General features: G+C 45.7%; 1 protein-coding gene across 1 annotated transcript in view; it reads right to left on the reverse strand.

Annotated features, from left to right (window-relative positions):
* The window catches only part of Spon1 (spondin 1), a 293,513-nt gene that overhangs the window by 24,456 nt on the left and 245,918 nt on the right, over nt 1–23,139 (reverse strand). The window contains exon 7 of the mRNA XM_059268545.1: nt 1,225–1,289. Coding sequence (XP_059124528.1) covers nt 1,225–1,289 — 65 coding nt within the window. The remainder of the gene's footprint in view (nt 1–1,224; nt 1,290–23,139) is intronic.

A 23,139-nucleotide genomic window follows, 5' to 3' on the forward strand; every position in this document is an offset into this window, starting at 1 on the left:
AGCAGGGTTGTATTCCTAAAACATCACTTATGATGGTGCAGCTGATGCACTGGATTCTGGGAAATTGTAAAATGTGCTGAAGCGGGTCAGAATGGGAGGCTGATGGGAGTCTGACTTGATGTAGAAGACAGCCAGGTAAGGACTGGCTTGTGAGACAGTCAGGAGTGAATACATGAGGTTTTGTGAGCACTGCACGTTCGAACTCCCCACATGAAGAAGAGTAGGGTTTGTTTGTTTGTTTTTAAGATAGAGTCTCACTGTGTAACCCTTCCCAACTTAGAACTCGCTCTGTAGACCAAGCTGGCTTCAAACTCACAGAGAGCCACCTGCTTCTACCTCCCACACCAGGCTAAGAAGAATAGGTTTGTATGAAGGTGAAAAGTCCCATTTTGGACATGATGAGTTCAAGTTCAGTGTTGGCCATCTATGGAGAGGTATTTTCCAAACTGATTCTTTTCTCTCTCTCTCTCTCTCTCTCTCTCTCTCTCTCTCTCTCTCTCTCTCTCCTCCTCCTCCTCCTCCTCCTCCTCCTCCTCTTCCATCCTATCCATTAACCATTTCTCTCTCTCTACCTCTCTACCTCTCTATCTCTCTATCTATCTCTCTGTCTATCTGTCTATCTATCTATCTATCTATCTATCTATCTATCTATCTATCTATCTATCTATCTATCCATTCATTCATCTATCCATCCCATCCATCTATCCATTCATCATCTAGTATCTATCACTGGTCATCTACTCACCTATCTGGGATTGTGGTAATTTGAAACTGGCAGTATCCCCCTGGGCCACCAAAGACTTCAGGGCAAATAACTCTCCAAGGGACAGAGTTGACAGAGACAGGAGAGGGACTGAGAACTGGGACCAGTGCAGATGTGGTTTCCCATGAATCAAGATTGCTTAGAGTGAGCACACCTGTGTTTCCAGGGCATAGAACATATGTGCATTCAGTCTGCTGGACTGAGGGGCACAAGGGAACGGCCATGGTTAATCACATGTCTGAGTTGGGTCCTCTGTGGTGGATGGAGGACCACTGGGGAAAACAGAGGCAAAACGTATCTTCCCAAGAAGACAAGACTTCCCACATGGGTAACTCCTCCCTGGCTTGCTCTTCTGAGAAGTATTACAAACTGTAATGGCATTACTTGCATTAAGTGACGAGCTAGGTGACTTCTAGGGCAAGGGTAGGGTGGGATAGGGAGGGCAAGTGTCTGATACTTACACATTGACAGGCTGCCAGGCTGGCCACTGGGCTTTGGCCTTGATGACAGTGAGGACTTCATCACTCTGCAAGAGAATCACACATATATTTCATGTAGAGATCTGGGCTTATGGCAACAGGAGAATTTGGTGGGATGAGCTGTCTATCCCTATTTTATTGCATCATGTGCTGTGGAACCATTTCCCCCCAGCAACACCTGGAGGTGGTACTGAGTGTCCAGTGTGTCGGTGTGATCTGGATATGAATAATCCCATCAGTTACACCTGGATTCCCAGTCTAGCCCATCCCCCACTGGGTCCAGCTGTAACCCAGACTTCACCTCTGTTGGCTAGACCTCCCTGTTTGCTCAGCACGAAGGGCTGAGTCATAAGCTCAGGGTCCAGACACTGAGAGGGGCTTGATTCAGACCAACGCTGGTTGTCAAGCTCTGTAGGGCAGCCAACATTTCAACCTGAGTGCTGTCACCCTGAGGCACCCTCCTGCTGTGGAAACCCACTCCCACAGACAAGGACGCCAAAACAAAGCCCTCATACCCCTTCCCCATGCGGCATCACTCTATTTTGATTGGACAATATACAGAGCATCATTAAACTATGGGGGACCTCAAATAACTTCCGAGGAAGAATTTGAGGATTAGTATTTTGAAGACAAACATTATGTGATCATCACACAGCAAAGGTCAGAATCTTGGGATCTTCTTTGACTGGACATTGAGTTGGGTTTTTACTTTCAGTTACGCACAGAGGAGAAGGATGTCATGAGCAGTTCTGCAGAGCTCAGATTCATCCTCTGAGTTCAGAGACCTGTTTGCCTACCTCCCAGCTACTCCCCGTCCTCAGAGGCATGCTTGGCAGGAGGTGTCTAGAACTTATTTGGGCTGAATTGGTGAACTTCTCCCTGGAACTCCAAGAGCACTGAGAAAGCTGAAGTAAGGGACCAGAGAAGTACCCTAGCCAAATATTATAAAACCCCTCTCTGCTTGAGTGCCTTGACCACAATCAGGAAAGGGATCTTGCGCAGGCCTCTGAGAGGAAGGGGGCTTATCCAGAGCCAGTCTGGTCTGGACCTCTAGTGGCTTGGGTTATATGAGGAGAAGGGCAGGAGTTGGTACAAGCTGACAGTTCATGGCCTCTTTCTGAGTGCTCTCTCCTTAGGCTGCTCACTGTGGCCGGAGGAAAGAGTCATGGTGTGTGCAGATGATCCCACATTCACAGGTGTGCAGGAAAAGCATACCCTGGCCTCTGGAGTGGTTCCATTTCTCACAGAAGATTTCTATTTTTGTTTGCAATGTGTCCCTCTGATATATCTTTGGGGAGGGACTAACAGAAGCTGTCCATCGTGAAGTCACACACTGGACAGGAGTTATTTCTATAACACCAGCTCTGCATCTCCCACAACATCCATGTCCACATGGGGCCCTCTCTCTGCCTTCGGATCCACTCCTCCACTAGAGGCCCCTTCTATATCCAAGTCACATGCACCAGACATCTGATCTGATGAGGAACATCACCAGCTCCCTCCAGCTCCTGCCCCTCACCCCAGTCAGGATGTTCTGCACTCATATCCACAAATCTGGAAAAGCTATTCCTTACCTGAAGCCATCAGTGGCTCCCTATGACTTCCATGACGATGTCTTCTTTCCTATATTTGGACCATGTGGCCTTCATCAACTAGTGCTGGAACTATTTTCCTCATTGCTTTTTCAATTTCGGAATAATATGCACTTATTGTGGAAAATTTTTAGCATCAGAGGAGCATGTGATGTAAATGTTGAGTACATCCTACTTCAGCATCTACTGCCTTCTGTCTCCTCTTCCTTCTCTAGAGTATTCCAGTTAGGTACAGATCCTTCTAGACCTCTTACTATGCATATGCAACTCTGTGTGTTTGTGTGTGGACTATGTATACTTTCCCTCACAAAATCCTCATACTGAGAGTCTTGCCTTGTGCCCTGACTTTTATATTTTTTTCTGAGAAATTTTCTTTCAGAACAGTCTATAGACTCCATAGAATATATACCAAATAGCATAATTCACAATTAAAAATTTCAAGTGTTGGAAATCTTCAAATCATGGCAAGCCAGTTCAGGACATCAAAATGAAGCCCAAGATGCCAGATCTGTATCCAAGTAATGAGATGCTGTCTACTAAGAAATACCTCACTAAAGAAATAAAATCAATGTGGGTGGAGTTGAGGCAGCCACGGAGCCAGCTGGCCCTACAGATTCACCTTGATTTACAATTAAATCATGGTGTTTGGGTCCTAGCTAATGACATATTGATTTTGCTTCTGCAGTATATTACCCATCAACAATAGTCCAGACCCTCCATTACTGTTTTATTTATCTGCTTTATTTTCGATGGATATACAGGTGTTCTAAGGATGCTAGGTCCGTATGTGTGGGCAGGGCAGCTCCTTGCTGTAAATGGTTTCATCTAATGCTTATACTGCAGGCCCCTTCTACAGCTGACAGTTGGTTCTTTTTGTGACAATTCATTTTATTTACTGAAATAAGAAAGAAGTATTCTGGGACATTCATTTTAAATGTGAAATATTTTTCTTGGGTATGAAAAAATACACACCTGAGAATACAATCCCAACCCATAAGATCTTGAGTTAGAGGCCAGCCTGGGCTATATAAGGAGATTGTACTACTATCCATCCACACACCCAGCTATCTACCAAGCCAACCAACCAACACCCTGCAAAACTAACAGACAAACCCCTACATGTTTTTGTTGGGTATCAATTTTTTTCCTGATATAAACTAAATCCTATAGCATGTAGACAGGCTGATTTACCTATGGCCATATCCATTTTCTGATGTAAACTAAATCCTATAGCATGTAGACAGGCTGACTTACTCATGGCCATATCCACGGCACTCGGTAAAATGACACATTCCTTTGTTTCTTTTTCTTCTATTATTTATTTCTCTTTTCTTTCTGAAGATTTTTTTTAACTCATAAAAACGTGCTTAAGTTAAGAGCACTGGCTGACCTTCCAGAGTTCCTGAGTTTGATTTCCAGCATTCACAGGGTACCTCACAACTATCTCTAATGGAATCTTATGTCCTTTTCTGTCATGCAGGTATTCATGGAAATAGAGCACTCATATACATAAAATACATAAATAAATCTTTTTTAAAAATTAAAAAATGCTTAAAAGTAAATATCTGTATATTTATATCAAGGATGTTTTCCTTACCTTTCAATTTTAATTTTTATGGGAGTGTGTGTGTGTGTGTGTGTGTGTGCGCGCGCGCGCACGTGCGCATGCTTGTGCTTGTGTGAATGTGAGTGCAGGTGCCTTTGGAGGCTAGAAGAGTACATCAGAGCCCCTGGAGCTGAAGTTTCAGGTGGCTGTGAACCATCTTGTGTAGGTGCTTGGAACTGAACTTGGTCCTTCAGAAGAGCAGCCAGTGCTCATAATTGTGGAGTCATCTCTCCAGTGCCCTCTCTCTTTAAGACAAAGTCTTGCTATGTACACTGAGCTGGCCTTAAACTTGTGACTCTCCTGTTTCAGACTCCTGAGGGTTAAGATGACAGTCATGTACCACCATGCTCAAATACATACACATGTGTGTATAATAATAATAATAATAATAATACATACATACCAATACAGTTCATTAGTAGTGGGTATTTAAGTGTTTCTGTAAGTGGCAGAGTAATGTGAATTTGTGTGTCAATTTCATACACTCAAGTGTTCCCATGTCGTTGAATGATCCAAAGATGAAGACATTAAGACATTTAAAACTGTGGTTGGGCCCTCAAAATGCCTATATTAATGAATATTTCCTGAAACAATGTATACTCTCCCAGCTCCTCACAGCTTTACACATCCCAGGTACTGCTATTTTTTTGCTATTTACCAGTTGAGCAGGATAGAAAGTAGTGTGGTCGAGAGAGAAAATTTGGATTCAAATCCTGACTGTACGATTGACTAATTCTGGGTCTTTTGGCAAGTCTCTTGGCCCTGCTCAGTTTGCTCTTCTGTGAAATGGGACTGTTAAGGGCACTACATGACACTGTTCATGTGACCTGTTTAGACAGGAAGCCTTCCAGGAAGATCAGCCTCACTCTGTAGGAGCATCCACAGTAAGCTGGTTGGCCTGGAGATGGTCTCAGTTCAGAGTGGAGATCACAGAGCCTTGGGAGAGCTTCCTTGGGTACAGCCAAGCTCCAAGTCTCCGTGAGCAGCTGAGGGGAGGTTTCTGTGGTTAAGTGTGCATGGATGGGATCCCTGGAGCCCTGGGCATTTCATACCCTGAAGAACAACAGGCTTAAATTCAGAGTAAGCAATCTATGCGTCAGACTTAAATGAAAAGCTTGTTTTAACAAGCCTCTGAGGTGCAGCCAGGATCTTTCAAGGATCCTTCGAGAGCCCCTTTACACCTCCCACAGGATGCTTTTCAAATGAAGTACTTCAAGGCAGCCACAGGGTAGGCCTTGTTTGGATGCTGTTAGCCCTTTCTCAAAGATGTGCCAATTAAAATAAACTCCCCCACAGAAACTGCAGGTCACCCGTGTCTGTCTTACATTTTGCTCTTGGTAAACACATCGGAGGATGTGGCAGCTGTACTCACACCAACAGCTACTAGTGCCTTGTGGGAAGAGCATAGCCCTAAACAGGCTGTGGGGTCAGTCAGATTGGAGGGATGCGGGTTCATGCTGAATGATGACAGGCAGAAACGGCGGCATGAGTGTGGGAGGTGGGAATCTGGGGGCAGGGCGGAACCTTCACCCAGTGCTGGTCATGCCCACAGCCAGAGACTGGCTGAGCCTGTCACCTCCTCCCTTCCTAGCTTCTAGTCTCCTCTTGGCATCTGTCTGACTCCTTACTTTTGACCTCACCTCCCAGTCAGACACCAAAGCTGTTTCCATTCTCTGAGGCTTCCTCTGCTCTTAGCAGCTCTGAGGGTGTCATCTCAACACCAGCTTGGGTACCATGCCTGAGGTACCAACGTGCTTGCTATTCCCAGAAAGACAAGTAAGATGGAGCTGGTGATCGGGGGAGAAAGGAACTGGAACAAGCAGCTGTGACTTACGGTTTTGATATGTCAGGCTATAGCTTTTTAAATGATGATGTCATGACCCATTGGGATCACGTGACTGAATGTGAAGGTTGTGTGATTCAGTGAAAGGCTTCAGAATGCACAATGACCAAATGAATGCACAGTGAATTAAAAAACAAAGGCCTAATAAGTCTGAAGTGTTTCTGGATGCACTCACCTGCCTTGTATCTAGTGACTTCACTACAGCCTTGGTTCTGAACACAGAGTAGAATGTCACAACACACAAGGTCAGTGAATGCTTGGCTCAGATTCAAAACCATTGTGTGTTAGGAAATGCAGTGTTGTTATGTATAAAATTTTCTGCTCTTATACAGACACACTGGTTTAATTATGGAAAACAAAGACAATATATTCCTATTCTCATCCCTCAGCCTATAAGCATCAAATTTATATATTTTTCATTGTATTATATTACAGTATCTGATTTTATAGTTGCTATTTGAGTTGCTGACTTGATTTTCATAAAAATTATTAAACTAATTTTGGCTTTGGATAAGAACAGAATTTCTAGCAATTTTTTGAAATGTCTATGACTATACTTTAGCTATTTGTAGTATATATTTATGTGAAGTGGCCTTCTCAGCACTGACGATTAAAATATCAAAATATCAGTCAGTTCTAGAAAACCCTGAAGATGCTCTACATCTCTCATAATCAAATATCCAGCAAAAGTTTAATTCTTTATGTAAAAACAAGCAAGCAGAGGCACCTTGCCAGTGTGCGATTGGTAAGATTACATGTGCTCAACAAATTGTTTTAAAATGAGACCTGTTATGGGTTATTGTCAGAAAATGGGTTGTATACTTATCTTAGTTGCCTACACACCCAGAGTTGTGTAAAAATTTTTCCTACAGAAGGGGTGAGCAGAAAAGTTTTAAAAACTGTGTATCAGGCAGCTTGCCAATTACCTGCACATAGTATCCCTTTTAATCCACGTTCGACAGTAGCAAGGCAGGTGTGTATTTTTTTTTAAATCCCCTGAAACATTTTTATTTGGCCAAAGTTGTTTTCCAGTTAGGCATGGCTGACTCCAGATATCCCAGGTGCACAGGAGCGAGGGGTAGGGGCGGCCGGAGAGAGCTGGCCTCACCTCTTCACGCTGTCCCTTAGGCGTGTCCTAGAGGTTCTGAGGTCTGAAAAGCAGGCTCCAACAGGAGGCTTTGCGGACGGTGTTCACAACAACCCTCAAGGTAACGCTGTCTGGAGTACCAGTTTTGATGGGAACCGTGGTTGTTGGTGGTCTGTATGAGGGGGGATGAGTGGGGGGACAGACTCCTGGAGATGGAGAAAAGCTTCTACTAAAGAGAGGAAACCCCTAAAATACCAAGTGTACCTGTAGTGACTCTGCCCCCACCTCACATCAGCGTGTGTCCGTTAGTCAAGTGACTTCTTCACCTCTCCCCAGGAACACGGGTCCCAGCACAGGATGCCTGACCCCACGACTCATGTCTTTCTACCTGCCTGACACACTTCCTTCTCTCCTTGACACACTTTACTTTGCCCATTTTAGCTGGCGCTCTTCTGGTCCCAGTTTTCTCAAGGAGCCCCTTCCACGAGACACAGGACACTGGCTCTCTCTGAGGAACAACCTAGAACCCTGGGTGGAAACCCCATGAATGCTGTTCGCCTCCATTATCTGCTTCTGCCCTTCCTCAGAATTCCCACTGACTCTCAAACTTCTCATGGCTTCTAGCTATGCAGATAACTTTGCATCCCTTGGTGGCATCCCTTGATGAACAGCTGGAAATGAGCCATTTTATGAGGTGATAACAGCACTGTCATATCTTTAAAATCAATTATGCCCAACGGTAGACTCCCATCATTTGGACAGGCTTTGGGTTAATTGGGTTGTAAATAAGGACAGGAATCTTCTGGTGGCACTTTACAGTTTGTCCAGGATCTCCTGGGTTCTTCACTGTGGCTCTTGAGGCAGGCGGCTATATGCTCCGCAGAACTCAGATGAGGTACCTAGGATTCATTTCTCCTCTGAAACTGGTCTTGTGGAGAACATCAATGACCTCTCCAGGCCACAAGCAAAGCTGCATCAGGAGTACTCAACAGTGCCTGGCAAAAGGGACCGCTCTCTCTTCCCCCGCACACGCTCTCGGGGCTGTCTCTTCATATCCTTGTCATTCTCTGTCTTCTCTGGGGACCCCCTTCACCAGCCTCTAAACACAGAGGTGCCCAACCTTGGTCCTCCTTTCTTCATGTTCTATCCACTCTTCCTTAGTGATTTCACCTAGTCCAAGCCTTTCACAGTCAACTATACACGAGGACTTTGTTTAAGATTCAGTTTTTATATGTGTGTATCTGTGTGTGGGTATAGACACATGAGCGCCGTGCTCATGGTAGCCAGAAGAAGGTCCCAGATCTCCCAAGCTACCTGACAGGGATGCTGGGAACCGAACCCCATCCTCTGCAAGATCAGTACTCACTCACAACTGCCCATCCTTCTCTCCAGCCCCTGTACATGAGTTTCAATAATGTATGCCAACCTTGCCTCTGAACTCTAGATTTGTATAGCAGCTGTGCAGCATTTCACCTGGAACCAAACCCTATCTGCTCTCCCGATTCCACATCCTTCCTGAGCCATTTTGTGGTAATGCCAAGATTCCAAGTGGTCACCCCTGAGGTCTCACACATCCCACGTCCAGCCCAATCAGCACATGCTGTCAGATCCACATACAAAATGTCCTCACTATCTCGGCCACTCCTCATCTGCCTGGCCTATGCCACCATCATCGTTTTAGATGACTGTAACTACTTCTAGCAGGTCTCCTTCGCTGTGCTTTGCACATAACCTGAGTGTCCCCTGAAGGCCCATGAGTTGGAGGCTTTCTCCCTTGGGTGGCAGGGTTGGGAGATGGTATGGACCTCTGGGAGGTGAGGTCTGGTGGGAAGAGTATATTTGTTAGACCCTGGCTCTAGTTCTCAGGGGCAGATGCTCATGAGGTGCGGCAGGGCTTCTTAGTCTTTCTCTGGAAAGTGATTTCTCTTTCTTTGTGCCTGTTCCTCACATCACCTCCTTCCACGATGGGACTTTCACAGGGAGGTTCTCATCAGAGCCAAGTTGTTGCAGGCACCTCTATGAATGTGGTAAAAAACAAGCCCAGACCCTTTCTATAAGCCTTTTCCTGTGTGGCAGCCATATCATGCTCTTCTTCTGAAATCCTCTGACCTTGAAGCTCACAGTGGTTGGGGACTTGCCAGGCTCCTGTGATCTGCTCTCTCTGCCCCTTACCTCGCTGACTGCATCTATTACTCTTCTCTTCCTTCTATCCCAGCATCACAGACCCCTTGCTGTTCTTCCAACATTCCAGGTGCACTTTGAACTTGCTGTCCCCTGTCCCCTCAATGCCAGGTGCACTTTGAACTTGCTGTCCCCTGTTCCCTCAATGCCAGGTGAACTTGCTGTCCCCTGTTCCCTCACTGCTGTCCTCCCCGATCCCAGAGTGCCCATTCCTTCTCCTCCTCCAGCTCTTCACTTAAATGTCTCCTTCTCAACGAAACGTCTGATGACCACAGGAGTTCCCCACCTCTCCTGCATCCAACACTGCCGTTCTTTTATCTGAATAGATTTTCTCTGTAACATTTGCCATGGGGCAGCTTCCTGGGTATCTGCTTATTTACTTTTCATCCCTTTCTGGAGGGGCAGCGGGAGGGCAAGAGCTTTCGTTTTTGCTTACTGCTATATTGTCCCAGCACAAGCTCTGTCAGTGTTGAATGAGTGAGAGGCTGGGATGGACAAGAGGCTGGGATCCTTTGCATCCCCAATTCTCTTGCACTGCACTGGCCTATGTTCGGGTCCCAGGCTGTGACACCACAATAGCCAAGCTGGGTATCAGTAGGAGCAATTGTGAGCAGCAGCGGCAGAATGGCGTGAGAGCGGCCAGGCTGTTGAAGGAGGGGGAAGGGCACACATAGAGGCTGGTTGATAACCCAGGTGTGATAGTTCATGTCGCTTGTCAGCTTGAGAGGATCTAGAATCTCCTAGGAGACAAGCCTCCAGCGTGCTGCTGAGAGATTTTCTAGATTGGGCTAATTGAAGTGGGATGGTTCACCCCAAATGTGGACAGCACCATTCCCGAGCTGGACTGAACAAGAGAAACTGAGCAGAGTGCACCAACATTTCTCTCTCTCTGCTTTCTGGCTATGGATGCCCTGTGACCAGCTGCATCAAGATCCTGCCACCATGCATTCCAGTCATGGTGGACTGTACCCTCACAGTGTGAGCCAAAATAAGCCACCTTCCCTAAGATGCATTTGTTGGGTATTTTGTCATCGCAATAAGAAGCAACAAACGTCTGTGGCTGGGCTCACAGGTTTCCAGTCATCTCTGGAGCATCCCAGTGAGCCGGGTGGCCACATGCAAGCCCTCATTCGCTGCCTTGTCCCCTCGGGAAGCAGCTGCCAGCCCAACCTACCATCTGATCAGCGATTTCAGAGCTGGAGAAAGTATCTGAAGCCCATTCTCAGGTCTGCGCAGAAGCATTTCACATTCAATTTCTTTTTATTTCTTTTCAAACACAGCCTGTAATTCCAATGGGAAAATTGCATAATGCTTGCAGATAACAATTTTCCTGAGATGTTTTTGAGGAAGTAGCTTGGCAATCATGGAGCAGGAGAGGACAGGTCCTTCGAGCAGCCCTGGCCCAGCTCACTGATCCCTATGCCCCAGCCAGGGCTGTCTGTGCTGGGCTGGCAGCTCTGAGGTCCTGCACCACACCAAGCACTCCCACCACCTGCGCTGGTCACAAGCATTCCCTCGGCTTGCCCTCTGATTGGGTCTAACTTCATTTTCTGGGTTTTTATTGTGTCCTTATTGTGTTCACAACAGCCCACTTGTGCTGTGGGATGGTCTGTATGTCAAATTGCTCTGATTGGCCAGTGGCCAGGCAGGAAGTATAGGCGGGACTAACAGAGAGGAGAGTGGAGAGAACAGGAAGGTGGAGGGAGACACTGCCAGCCGCTGCTATGACAAGCAGCATGTGAAGATGCCAGTAAGCCACGAGCCACGTGGCAAGGTGTAGATTTATAGAAATGGATTAATTTAAGCTATAAGAACAGTTAGCAAGAAGCCTGCCACGGCCGTATAGTTTGTAAGCAATATAAGTCTCTGTGTTTACTTGGTTGGGTCTGAGCGGCTGTGGGACTGGCAGGTGAGAGAGATTTGTCCTGACTGTGGGCCAGGCAGGAAAACTCTAGCTACACACTTGTCCTCTGAGTCTGAAGAGAAGGGTGGGGCATGTGCCTCCCTCCGGTGTCACCAGGCCCTTGTTATCTGTTCTTCTGAAGCTCCACCTCTCTCACTGTCATTGTCACATCTCCAGTGAAGAGGGAAACCTTTGTGCCAGTGCCACAGCTGAGAGGGAGCAGAGGGCCAGGACAGGTGACACTAATTTCTTGGGGCTGACAGAAAATTCATGTGGGACAGAATGCACAAAGCAGGCATGTTCTGTTTTCAAAGAGGAGCAGCTGCAAGAAAGCCAGGGCGGGCTCATAGAGGGTGAGCCACACCTCACACCAGTGCTGGCAGAAGACGCCTCCATCCGGAAGGGCAGCCCCTCTTGCTCTGCATGGGTGCCCCTGTGTGATCTCAATGGTACAGCTCTTGACATCTCTGAAGCCTGTGGTAGAGCCAATGAGCTGCTTAACCCGTAACTTCAGCACCATTCTGTATACACAGAAGGCGTGCAGGGAATATTTAAGGGATGAATATGAATTAGTTAATTAAATCATTAATGACAAGCTAGAGGAAGTCTTGGCCTTTGCTGCCCTTGGGGGGAAGGGTTGCTTAAAGGATCTTATTCCAAGGGAAGAATTTGTGAATAAAAGGGAACTGTGATCAGATGTGTATTATTAGAGAGGTCCACTGGCAGCTGTGGGAAATAGAATTGAAGGGGATGGTGTGGGGTGACACTGGTCAGGAGGCCATTGTAGTGTCAGCTGGGTGACAGGGAAGAGAAGTGGACGGGCAAAGTGGGAGGTGCAACACATGTACACCCAAGGTAGACTCAACAAGAGCTGATGGCCATGGCCATGAAACTGAGAGGGTCATGGGGGCTCCAAGGGGAGCCATCAGGGGCAGCTGGACCTATGAGGCTGGAGTTTAAGAAGAGGTCCAGGAAGGAGGTATGTGTCTTGGCCATAAGATTGTGAGTGGTTGAATCACAGGACAGCTCACCTGGGAGTGAGGGAAGGCAGAAAGGAGGATGAGGAGCCAGGAGCCTCCAGAAAAATGCTCAGAGAGAAGGAGGACTCCATCTGATGCCCCATGTTGTCTTGCTGCCCATTGCTATCCTTCTGCTGTTCACCCTGGCTACCACTGCCCACTCCTCATTTGCCACTGCCAGACATGCCCCTGAAGCAGGTTCAGGAAGGAAAAAGAGGGGAAGCTGTGCAGTCAATAAACCCAGGCACCTGCCTTTGTAGGGCTCCCTGGGAAAGGGACCAAGAAAGCGGTGGTCACTGGAGGATGTAGGGTTACTTTCCAGGACAGGAATGAAAGGTATCTGGGCAATTCTGTAGTCAAAGGGTGTAATCTAATACAGAAGAACTGAGGCTGCAAGACAGAGAGGCTGGGCTTGTGGGGTTATGGATTCTGATCTAAGGAGGGAAGGTAGGAGCTAGACGGTCTTGTGTGGGGAAGAAGATGTCTTCCAGTCTTGCGTGGTTAGGAAGGTTGTGGCAGAGTATGGCAGCTGTAGGTGCCATGGTTCTGGGCATTGCTGGGGGCTGATGGCAAGGACCCTTTAAGCCAGCAGTTGTTGACTAAGTACTTAATCTATGGCAGGCTCAGCAGCTGCTGAAGACACAGCCCTGAAAGCAGACCCTTGTCCTCACAGAGCTTTCAGAGTGGGGGGAAGGGAGAAACAAATGAGCAGGGACTTTGTAGCTTTCTGTCACTATGACAAAATACCCGAGGTAAATAACGTATAAGTAGAAAAGGTTTATGTTGGCTTGTGTTACAGAGGTTTCTGCCCATAATTGGTAGGCCCTGTTGCCTTAGGCCTGTGGTAGCACTGGTGCCCTCTGGTAGGAGTGAGTGGTGGAGAAAGCCTGTTTACTTTATTGTGGCCAAGATCAAAAGAGAAATGGGAAAGGACCAACATCCTAATATCTCCTTCACAGGCACACACTGCCCATGACTGAACTTCCTTCTATTAAGCCCCACCTCCTAAGGGTCCTACCACTTCCAATGGCCCCATAGGCTGGATCCCCATAATGGTCTCTGGGGGCACAATCCAGGTCCAACTAAAGCACACAGTATGCAAAATAGCTTGCTTCTCTTAGGGGCATAAATCAAAGAATGATGACAAGGAGGGTCACAGCTGGGGAGAAAGCAGGAGGTTCCAGCCTTTAGTATGTAGGGGAAGCCTTAATTGATTTAATAGGGATTGGTGGTTGAAGATATAGATGCTAACATATATACTAAAGGCCAGGCAGGCATTCTACCCAAACACAAATATATCTTATGTACCAAAACATGGTCTTCAGAACTGCAGAATTTAAAAAAGATAACAGGACCATTGTTAGAGTTATCTGAGAAGAGGAACCATAATTGAGGAAATGCATCAGTAAGACTGGGGTGTAGGCAAATGTGTGGGGCATTTTCTTAATTAGTGATTAATGTAGGGAGGACCCAGCCCACTGTGGGTGGGGCCACGCCTGGGCAGGTGGCCTTGGGGTATATAAGAAAGCAGGCTGAGAAAGTCATGGGAGCAAGCCAGTAAGCAGCATTCCTCCATGTCCTCTGCTTCAGTTCCTGCCTCCAGGTTCCTGCTCTGAATTCCCACCCTGACTTCCCCCAGTGATGAACTATGATGTGGAAATGCAAGCTGAAATAAACCTTTTCCTCCCCAAGTTGCATTTGGTCATGGTGTTCCATCACAGCAACAGAAACTCTAACTAAGACAAGCATATTTGAAGAATGAGAAAGAGAAGGATAGGAAAAAGCAAAAATAATTGCCTAGAATCTTATCATCCTTACTCAGCAGCTGTCACTAATTTCACATAGTCACATATCTTCAACACTGAGTTGGTGGCTGTGTGTGTGTGTGTGTGTGTGTATGAGTGTGGGTACACCTATACTAGAGTATGCATGTGAAGAACAGAGGACAGACAACCCTGGGTTTTGGTCTCACCTGCTACCTTATTTGAGACCGGCTCTCTCTTTTGTTGTTTATAGACCAGGCTAGCTGGCCTATGAGATTCCACGGGTTCTCCTATCCCTGCTTTCACCAAGCTTTACACAGGTTCTGGGGATTTGAACACTAGACCTTGTGCTTGCACAGCATGTGTTTTACCCAAACAAGCCATCTCCTAGCCCTTACTCGTGTTTTTTCTCAACTGGGATGTAATGAAGACTTTTGAAAGTGGCATTGTGCGAGACTGCTGCAGTGAGCTTTGCTGACCTCATAGCAGTACTCAGGTACATGACACAGCCCCAGCCAGGGAGGTGGGCAGACAGACGGACAGGAGAGCCAATGAAGGGTAGAAATCCTAAGGCAGCGCTGATGGATTCTCTTCTTGATCATTTCAAAGCCTGCTAGTCTTTATTAGGAAAAGAATGTCTTTCAAATAAAAGCAGTTTCAAAAGCCCGTGAGAAGTCACCATCTGAACATCAACAGCTTGCCTTCCCCAGCAAGAGCATCTGACTCAGGCATGGTCGTCTTGGCAGCCTGTTTTGCTGGGTCCTTAAATATAATAACATTTCGCTTCATCATCTCATTTTATCCACTGATTTCCATAAAAAGCTTTCAAATTATTAAGTAATGAAGCTGCAAATGACCTGGACGGGAAGTGAGGAAGCCTTCAGGTGCTCAGCATATTAGACGCAAATCAGGTTCCTGGGAATGTTGCTTTCTTCAAATGGGGCTATTTAAATGCAAAGCAACAGTTCTGCTAAGTGGTAGGACCTTAACCCTTTCCATTCCTGAGACTCTCACACAGCTGAAGTTTGAGCTGATTTGGGAAAGGATGGGAGAAACTTTGGGTGGTTGGCTGGTCCCAAGTGGAGGTTCCCACCATGAAGTCTGGATGCTCACATGTATGTGGGGCATCCCTCTTCCAGTCTATCTGCAATTATGCAGGTTTTATGGGAAGGAATTCCTCTTTTATTTATTATCATAACACCACAGAGCAGAAGTTAAGAAGTGTGGTGGAATAGGGCAAATGAGGTCCCATCTTTACGTGCTGTGCTTCTTTAAGGAAATGGCTATCCCCTCTGAGTTTGGTTCTTTGTCTGGAAAACACATTTACTGAGATGAGATTCTTGGGTGAGCTGGGCTGGGGGCGGGACAGGGCAGTAGATACCATCCCCAGCCTTGTGGAGCCTGGCATCTAGTGGATCAATAGCCTGCATCAGGATCAAGTGAGATAATGGGTGAGAAGGCCAGGCCTGGTGACCAGGAGAAAGTTGTGCAGACTCTTCGCCATCTCCCCAAGAGCAATTCTCTCCATTGTACTGCCTTCCAGGAAACACGGGATGCTACCTGCTGTCTGTCTGTCATGCCCAGCTGTCTCCAGGCTTGCACTTTTATGCAGGATCCTTTTGCAATTATCCCTTGTACCCTCAGCAACAGTCCTTTTGAAAACCCTTTCAGATGCCCTCAATTCCCAAGCCATCTTCTTCCAGGCCCTTGGTCACAATTCATTCCTTGTTCACTCACACGTCTTTACACCTGATGTCTAGTAAAGCACCCATCTCCTAGAATGTGCTTGTTTGAGCACACTGAGTGGAGTTCAATAAAGGAAATCTTTTATTTCCAAAGCTTCATGGACATCTTGAGAGGATCTGGACAGTGTGACTGTGGTCTGAAGGAGTGTCATGCTACTGGATTTCACAGTAGAGGCAACAGGATCAGAGGCCTCACTACGTTTCACTGTCTCCCGGGATCTGGGAGATGCTGGGAGTCTGTGACCCCTGTTAATGTCTTCTTAGCTCTCTGTGGGACTGTAAGCATTTTTCTATTTTGCAGCGTATGCTTATGATGGATCATCTCAAAGTGTTCTAATGGAACATCATCAGGTGATTTCAGATGCCAGGCAGGGCACATCTGTTCACAGTCTCCAGGCCCATCTACAATGCTGCTGTGGGCTGGTGACAGGAACAATGCTAAATGGGGCTCTTAGTTATTGGGCATTTGTTGGCTGGATAAACTGTCTCAGAGTGAGGTCACATTCTCACTCATTCTAGAGGCAGTCTCCACTAGTGAGCACCCAGGGGAACCAAGGTCATCCCCAAGCAAGGGGATGTTCTCAGCAGAGGTCTTCCTAGGAATTACTACCCAGCTCTCTGTCTCCCTCTGCCCCTTCTTGCTCCCTCCATCTGTCCCACAGCTGTGGTTCCCAAGGATGTGCCCTTGTAACATGGTTGGAATTGGACTCCCAGCACCCATGGGAGTAGTTGGAGGACAAGAAGAGACATAGCCAATCAATCAATGACATGATTCCCAGGTGGAGCTCAAAGAACCCATGTGGCAGCATGTGAATGTGTCAGCGGTGGGAGAATAGTGGAGAAATGAGTCTGTCTGCAGGACGCTGGTGTCCCAAAGGACCCTGGTGTCTGGGTGGGTCAGGGTGATGAGCTTTGTATATGGACTGCAAGCAGCCATTGAATTTTCACAGACTAGCATTGTCCTTCACATTAGAGCTGTGGTCCAAATTAGCATTTAAGAGGGCTTGGAGTTTATCTGCGTGATTATTGCCATCATTATTTTGCTTTTATAGTCTCCCAAGAGCTATAAGCCAAAGGAATTAATATCTACTTACTTTTACACATATTTAAATAATAATGCTATGATGAAAGCAATTACAACTTAAACTTGGGTACTTGAGAAGCCAAGGTTTGCCCTGTAAAATAGGTCTAACATCATTCAAGCTTAGGTATTACTTATTTTTGTGAGAGCATGGCATTGGAGCTTGGGTTTTGAGGCTCTGTGGCTTCAATGCATAACCTTGGGCATGCTCCTGGACTCTTCGAGCCTTGAGCTTCCTAGCTATAAATGATAATGACCTCTACCTCATAGGCTCACTACAGGACAGAACCGAGCTCACACAGTTCTAACATGCTCAATAAACAGCAGCAGGCAAAGGGGCTCAGCAACAAACAGTGTTTCCCCCTGCGAACTCAGTCTGATCCAGGCCTGGAAACTCCAGGTGTCTGTGTCCATCACTATGAATGGTAGAAGAACAGGGTTGCAGGTAAGTTACTTCCAATAAAGAGCCAGGTAATTTGCTTAAAAGCAAGCCAGCCAAATCCAAGCCCCAAGGCACACAGAAGGAAAGGTTAAAAGTAGAAAGGTACAAGGAGTTGAGACCAAAATTTACCCTTGGGAATTTTACATTTAGATGTACTAAAAAATGAAATAAATATTCCTGTGGTAGGCTAATCAACGCCCCTCAAAGATAGCTACATCCTAAGCCCTGGATGCTGAGGGTTCTGTTTTATATGCCCCAAAGGTAGGGTTGAATTCATGCTCATAAGTTGGGAAGGTGCCCTAGATTATCAGGGGGCCCCAAATGTAAGTGCATCAGTTACTTTCACGATTGTGAACAAATTGCTGAGAAGTAGCCCGTTAAGGGAGGAAGGTTGTTTTGTCTCACAGTTTGAGGTGATACAGTCCATCATGGATGTAAAGGCATGGAGGCAGGAATGTTCAGCTGAGGGGGGTGGATCCTTACCTCACATCTTGGTGGAACAGGAAGTAGGCTATAAGATCTCAAGGCCTACTTCCTCCAGAGAAAGTCTTCTTCCTAAAGGTTCCACAGCCTTCCAAAACACCTCCTAAAGGTCTTTCAACGTTTCAAAAACAATGCTACCAAGTGCTGAGAACCAAGTAGTCAAACTTAGACAAATCTTTCACATTTAAATCATTAAAAGAGGGAGGTACAGGGAATGTTGCCTGAAAAAAAGAGACAATGCATTTGTGGAAGCCTGCTGGAGTGACTGACCACAAGCCAAGGAATTAGACACAGCAGCCAGGAGCCAGAAGCTGCAGAAGGCCCCCGGCTCTGCTCACATCTTTTCACTTTGGGCTTTTGACACCAGAACTATAAGAAAATAAGAATATATTGGCTTATGCCAAATTTGGAGTAATGTGTGATGCCAGCAACAGAAACTAACGTAAGATCTGTGAGCCTCATTTGTGCTTTGAGTAAGGAGTGTAGTCCGTCCAAGGCAGAGGTTGAGGGATCATGGCCAAACCCTGGCTTGAGTCCTGTGCTCCTGCACTGCCCAGCTCTGCTTCTCTAAGTCCCATGCTCTTATCTCAACATGGAACTCAAGTTGACCTAAACATTTTAAAGTTGTGGGATTAAATGTTAGAACACTTTATAGACTATAAAGCTATGTAAACTATTGTCATTATTTTCTTAATATTTTTATTAACTCTAAGAATTTCATACAACATATCTTGATCACATTTATCCCCAATTCTTCCCCCTAATTCTTTCCAGAGTCATCTGTTTTCCTCACCTCCCACCAACTTGTTTGTTTTGAGGCAGAGTCTCTCTACATGGCCTTGGCTGGCCTTGAACTCCTAGAGATCCACCTCCCTCTGCCTCCTGAGTGCTGAGATTAAAGGCGTGCACCTCTGTTTTTTGTTTTTTGTTTTTTTTTAGAAGAGACATCTCATGGTAGATGTCCTGGTCCTCTGGCTCTTACAACCTTTCTGTCCCTCTTCTGCTCTATTATCTGAGTCTTAAGTGTAGGGGTTGTGTTGCAAATGTATACATTTGGGGCAAGTACCCTACAGCCTGTTGATCTCTGCATTTTGACCCCTGTGGCTTTCTGTAATGAGCTCCATCTGCTATAAGCACAAGACTGTAATCAAGATACCTTCTCTTAAGGAAATAGCCAAGGGACTGGAGAGAGAGGTTGCTCAGTGGTTAAGAGTGCTGGTTGCTCTTATAAAGGACCAAGGTTTGCTTCCTAGCACCCACATGGCAGCTCCTATCAGCTATAACTAGTTCCAGGGGTTCTGATGCCTTCTTCTAGTCTCTGCAAGCACTGCAGATATGTATGTATGTATGTATGTGTGTGTGTGTGTGTGTGTGTGTGTGTGTGTGTGTGTATGGCAAAACTCATACACATTAAAAAAAGGATAGCTAAATGTTGTGTAAAAATTGTCATTACATCCTCATCTGAAGTTTTTAAAACTTCACACATTTCAACTAGAACCCACCTTCAACTGCTTACATTCATTCAATTCATTCATTCATTCACCCTTTCATTTGTGTTTTGATTGCTCTCTCATAGCCCAGGCTGCATATGATGATATTTTTTTATCAACTAGACATCTGTCTGATACAATGTTTTCTTTTCTTTGAAAAGAAGATATTGATAATTCCATCATCTCTAACTATTGGACAATTTTCCTGTACTCAAAGTTTCCTGAAATATAAATCATGGAAATAATCCATGCTCCAAGCTATGACAATAAAATTCTTCAAGATTGTTCACACATCTCTGTCTTCCTTGGTACTGCATAAAGCAAAGGGTACAAAAGAAATAGCTTAGAGGTTTAAAGTTAGATCCTATCAATAATTTTCCCCATTTGTAATTCAGCTGACTATTTCTTAAGCAATCACTCAAGGATTGCTGTTTCAATGGAAACTGTATGACCAATTTGTAATAGATTTTTTTTTACCCCTATTGTAAAGTGTGCTCATTGTAGAATATTCAGAAAACAGAACTAGGCAAAAGAAATACTATCAAAACAATTTATAACCCCACCACTTACAGATAGCCACAGTTGGGTTTTATATTTTAAGCCAAAAGAAAAAAAGGAGATACATTGGTATCTGAGTATGACATTTACAACCATCCTGGCAGGCACTCAGTTCTGACTTCTATCTTGCACTTGGGTCCTGTTGATAGTGAGCAAAGCTGTCACATCCCAGAGTCTGAGAGATCATAGAAATGGCCCTCACAGACACTCAAGAGGGGTCCTGACACCCCATGGCTACCATGGGGCCTTCATTTTGCCTTAGAGCAGTGCAAAAGTCCACCTAACTTAGTTTGTACTTCCTCACTATCCTGTCCCAGCCCATCATAGTGTGCTTTAAACAGTGTGCATTTGATTAGGCCACTCTACCTCTGGAGCTGCTCCTTATGCTTCGCCTCCTCATTCATACCCTCTCTTTATTCAAGACCCTACCCTCTTCAACCTCATTACCAGACCAGCTACTAAGACCTGGGTGTGGCCCATGTGCTAGTTATGAGTGTGCTAATATGTAATCTACATTTCTCAGGTCCTCTGAGGTGGTTTTATGTTTGGCCTGAGTGGTGGGATCTGTCTCCCTAAAATGTGGTCTCCTCCTGTCATGCCTCACTATTAGTGCTTCAAGGAGAGGAGCAGGTGTGAATCTACACAGCTCTATTTCTCTTCCCCATGGCTCAGCACAGGACTGGGCACAAAGGACAGAGTGGGCACACATTTAACAGGTGAGCAAATTAGCAGTGGCTCACCGCATCTTCAGACTTCATCTTGATTTATGATGCTCTTGCCGGAAGTGGCTTAGAGAAATAAGGGGAATAGAGCTCAGAGAGAATACTCCTCCAGAGCTTTTGCCAGGTTGGAGCCAGATGATAGGGTCAGCCATTTGTAAGGGACTTCCGGTTCTCAGTGGTGCAGAAGGGAGTTGGACTGCCTAGCATTCCTATTGTTGTTGCTATATTTAATTTTTTTACTTAGTCCCTTTGTAACATAGATTAGAGCTAGAGGCATGGACCCTGGATTTGGAAATTCATTTTTAAAAAGAAATTAATTTATTTATTTATTGATTGATTGTATATGTGTCAGGGATGTTACTGGTGCCCATATTCCTGTGTGTGTAGCAGTCAAAGGAAAACATTTGGTGCTTCCTCTATCATTTTCTACCCCTACATTATTTTCTGAGATATCTTCTCTTATTGAAGTCAAAGTATGGGGATTTGAACATAGGTCCCCACTTTCATTGCTAGTGGTCTTATCCACTTTTTTTTGAAATCATGCTTGAAAATTATGAGGAATAGTAAAGTTTCATTGCATTGAATTTTTGTATTAAAGTGCTGCCAACTTTGTCTGTCCATATTGCAGAGGTCCCTGTTTTCTGATATGCAAGAGTTTTTAAGAAAACCAGAGGCAACCCTAATAGCCTCTGGCTATGCTGCAGAGTCTAAATGACACTTTTGCTTCTGGGACGGGAATCTGCTAGATATTAGGGATCAGGAAAAGTGGGTGGGGCTGCATAAGAGTGGGAGAGCCATCCTGGACCCCCACCAGCTGCAACACTCGGGAGAGCAGGCCCTGCACCTCTCCAGGGCAACACAATAGAGTCAACATGCTTAGCACAGGTGTAGGTGAGCCAGCTCTAAAATTGTGACCATAGGAGGGCTGTCCCCATTTACCTTCTGGAAGACTAACCCTACAGCTGCCCAGGCCCAGATCCAGGGTTATGACTTGGCCTGCCTCAACATCCACCCCACCTGAAGGGACCTGACTGGTAGACCCAAAGCTGCAGGATCTCCACAACACAGGGCACCAGTGGGATGTCCAGGAAGAGTCCTGGTGGGGGCCCAGCATCGAATGGGTAGTGGAGACCAGGGGCCTTGAACCAGACCAATGACTCTTTGCAATGAACACTTGCAAGTAGAGATGTATGGACAAAGTGCTATATGGCGTGATTTGTTGAGTTGCACTGTAGCGTCCATGATGAGATTTTTAATTCCTTCCCTTTTTAAAATTTTTCTCATTTTATTTTTTTTCTCTTAAATTTTATTTTATTCTGGGTAGGGGTGCAGGGGCAGAGCGCAGATGTGAAGGGATGGGAAATAAATGGGATCAAGATACATGATGTGAAAAACACATAGAATAAATAAATTTTATTAAAAAATAAAAATTAAATAAAAGTGGGTGGGGCTGAAATGGGCTGAGACTGACTTATCTGGCTCATGAGAGGTGATTATAAGTACCTTTCCCCCACTCTGTCTTCAGTGACATCACAATGGGGTGTTTGTATCATAAAAATGGGCACATAGTACAAATTTAGTTCTTTACCCCTAAACTTCAAAGTCTACTTGTGTTCAGGTTCAGTGATGGCTAATATTGATCACCACCTTGACAGGATCTAGACTCTCCCAGGAGGTGAATCTCTGTGCATATGGGAGAGGGGGTTTCTATATTAGGTTTACTTAGGTGGGAAGATCCACACTAAATGAGGGTGGTACCATTCCATAGATTCTGGGTGAATAAACAGGAGAAAATGAGCTGAGAACTCGTTTTTCCATCTCTCTGTGCTTCTTAATGTCAAAGGCTGGGGAGATGGGTTAGTGGGTAAGAGTGTTAGCCATGAAGGCAAGAGGACCCGAGCTCAAAATCTGGTACTTACGTCCTGCCAGAGACTCTGCCTAAAACGTAAAGTGCAGAATGATAGAGGCAGATACCACACGGACTATGAGCAGCCACCTCCGGTTCCTGTTACCATGCCTCCCCACCACGATGGCCTGTGCTATGAGCCACAGTGAACTTCTCCTCCTTCCAGTTGCTTCTGCCAATCAATTTGTTCCAGTTACACATAAAACAATAACGAAAGTCCTCCTTCAGAAAGATTGCATTGACATTTCTAGATGCAGAAATCGATAGTTTAAAATAATGTCCTCAAAGTGATTCTGCTCGATGGGATGGCAGATGGAAAGCTTTGGGTGTGTCTCAAGATGTCGAGATGCTTTAGGAAGAAGACGTTAAGGTATGACCTAGGAGGATGTTGTTTTTCTAAACAGGTCCCCTGCCATGTCACGCCTCTCGTCACTTGTCACAGCCTGATGAGACCTGGCTTGTGACTGTGACGGAGG

Source organism: Peromyscus eremicus, chromosome 1, assembly GCF_949786415.1.
Source record: "Peromyscus eremicus chromosome 1, PerEre_H2_v1, whole genome shotgun sequence".
NCBI classification, from domain to species: Eukaryota; Metazoa; Chordata; class Mammalia; order Rodentia; family Cricetidae; genus Peromyscus; species Peromyscus eremicus.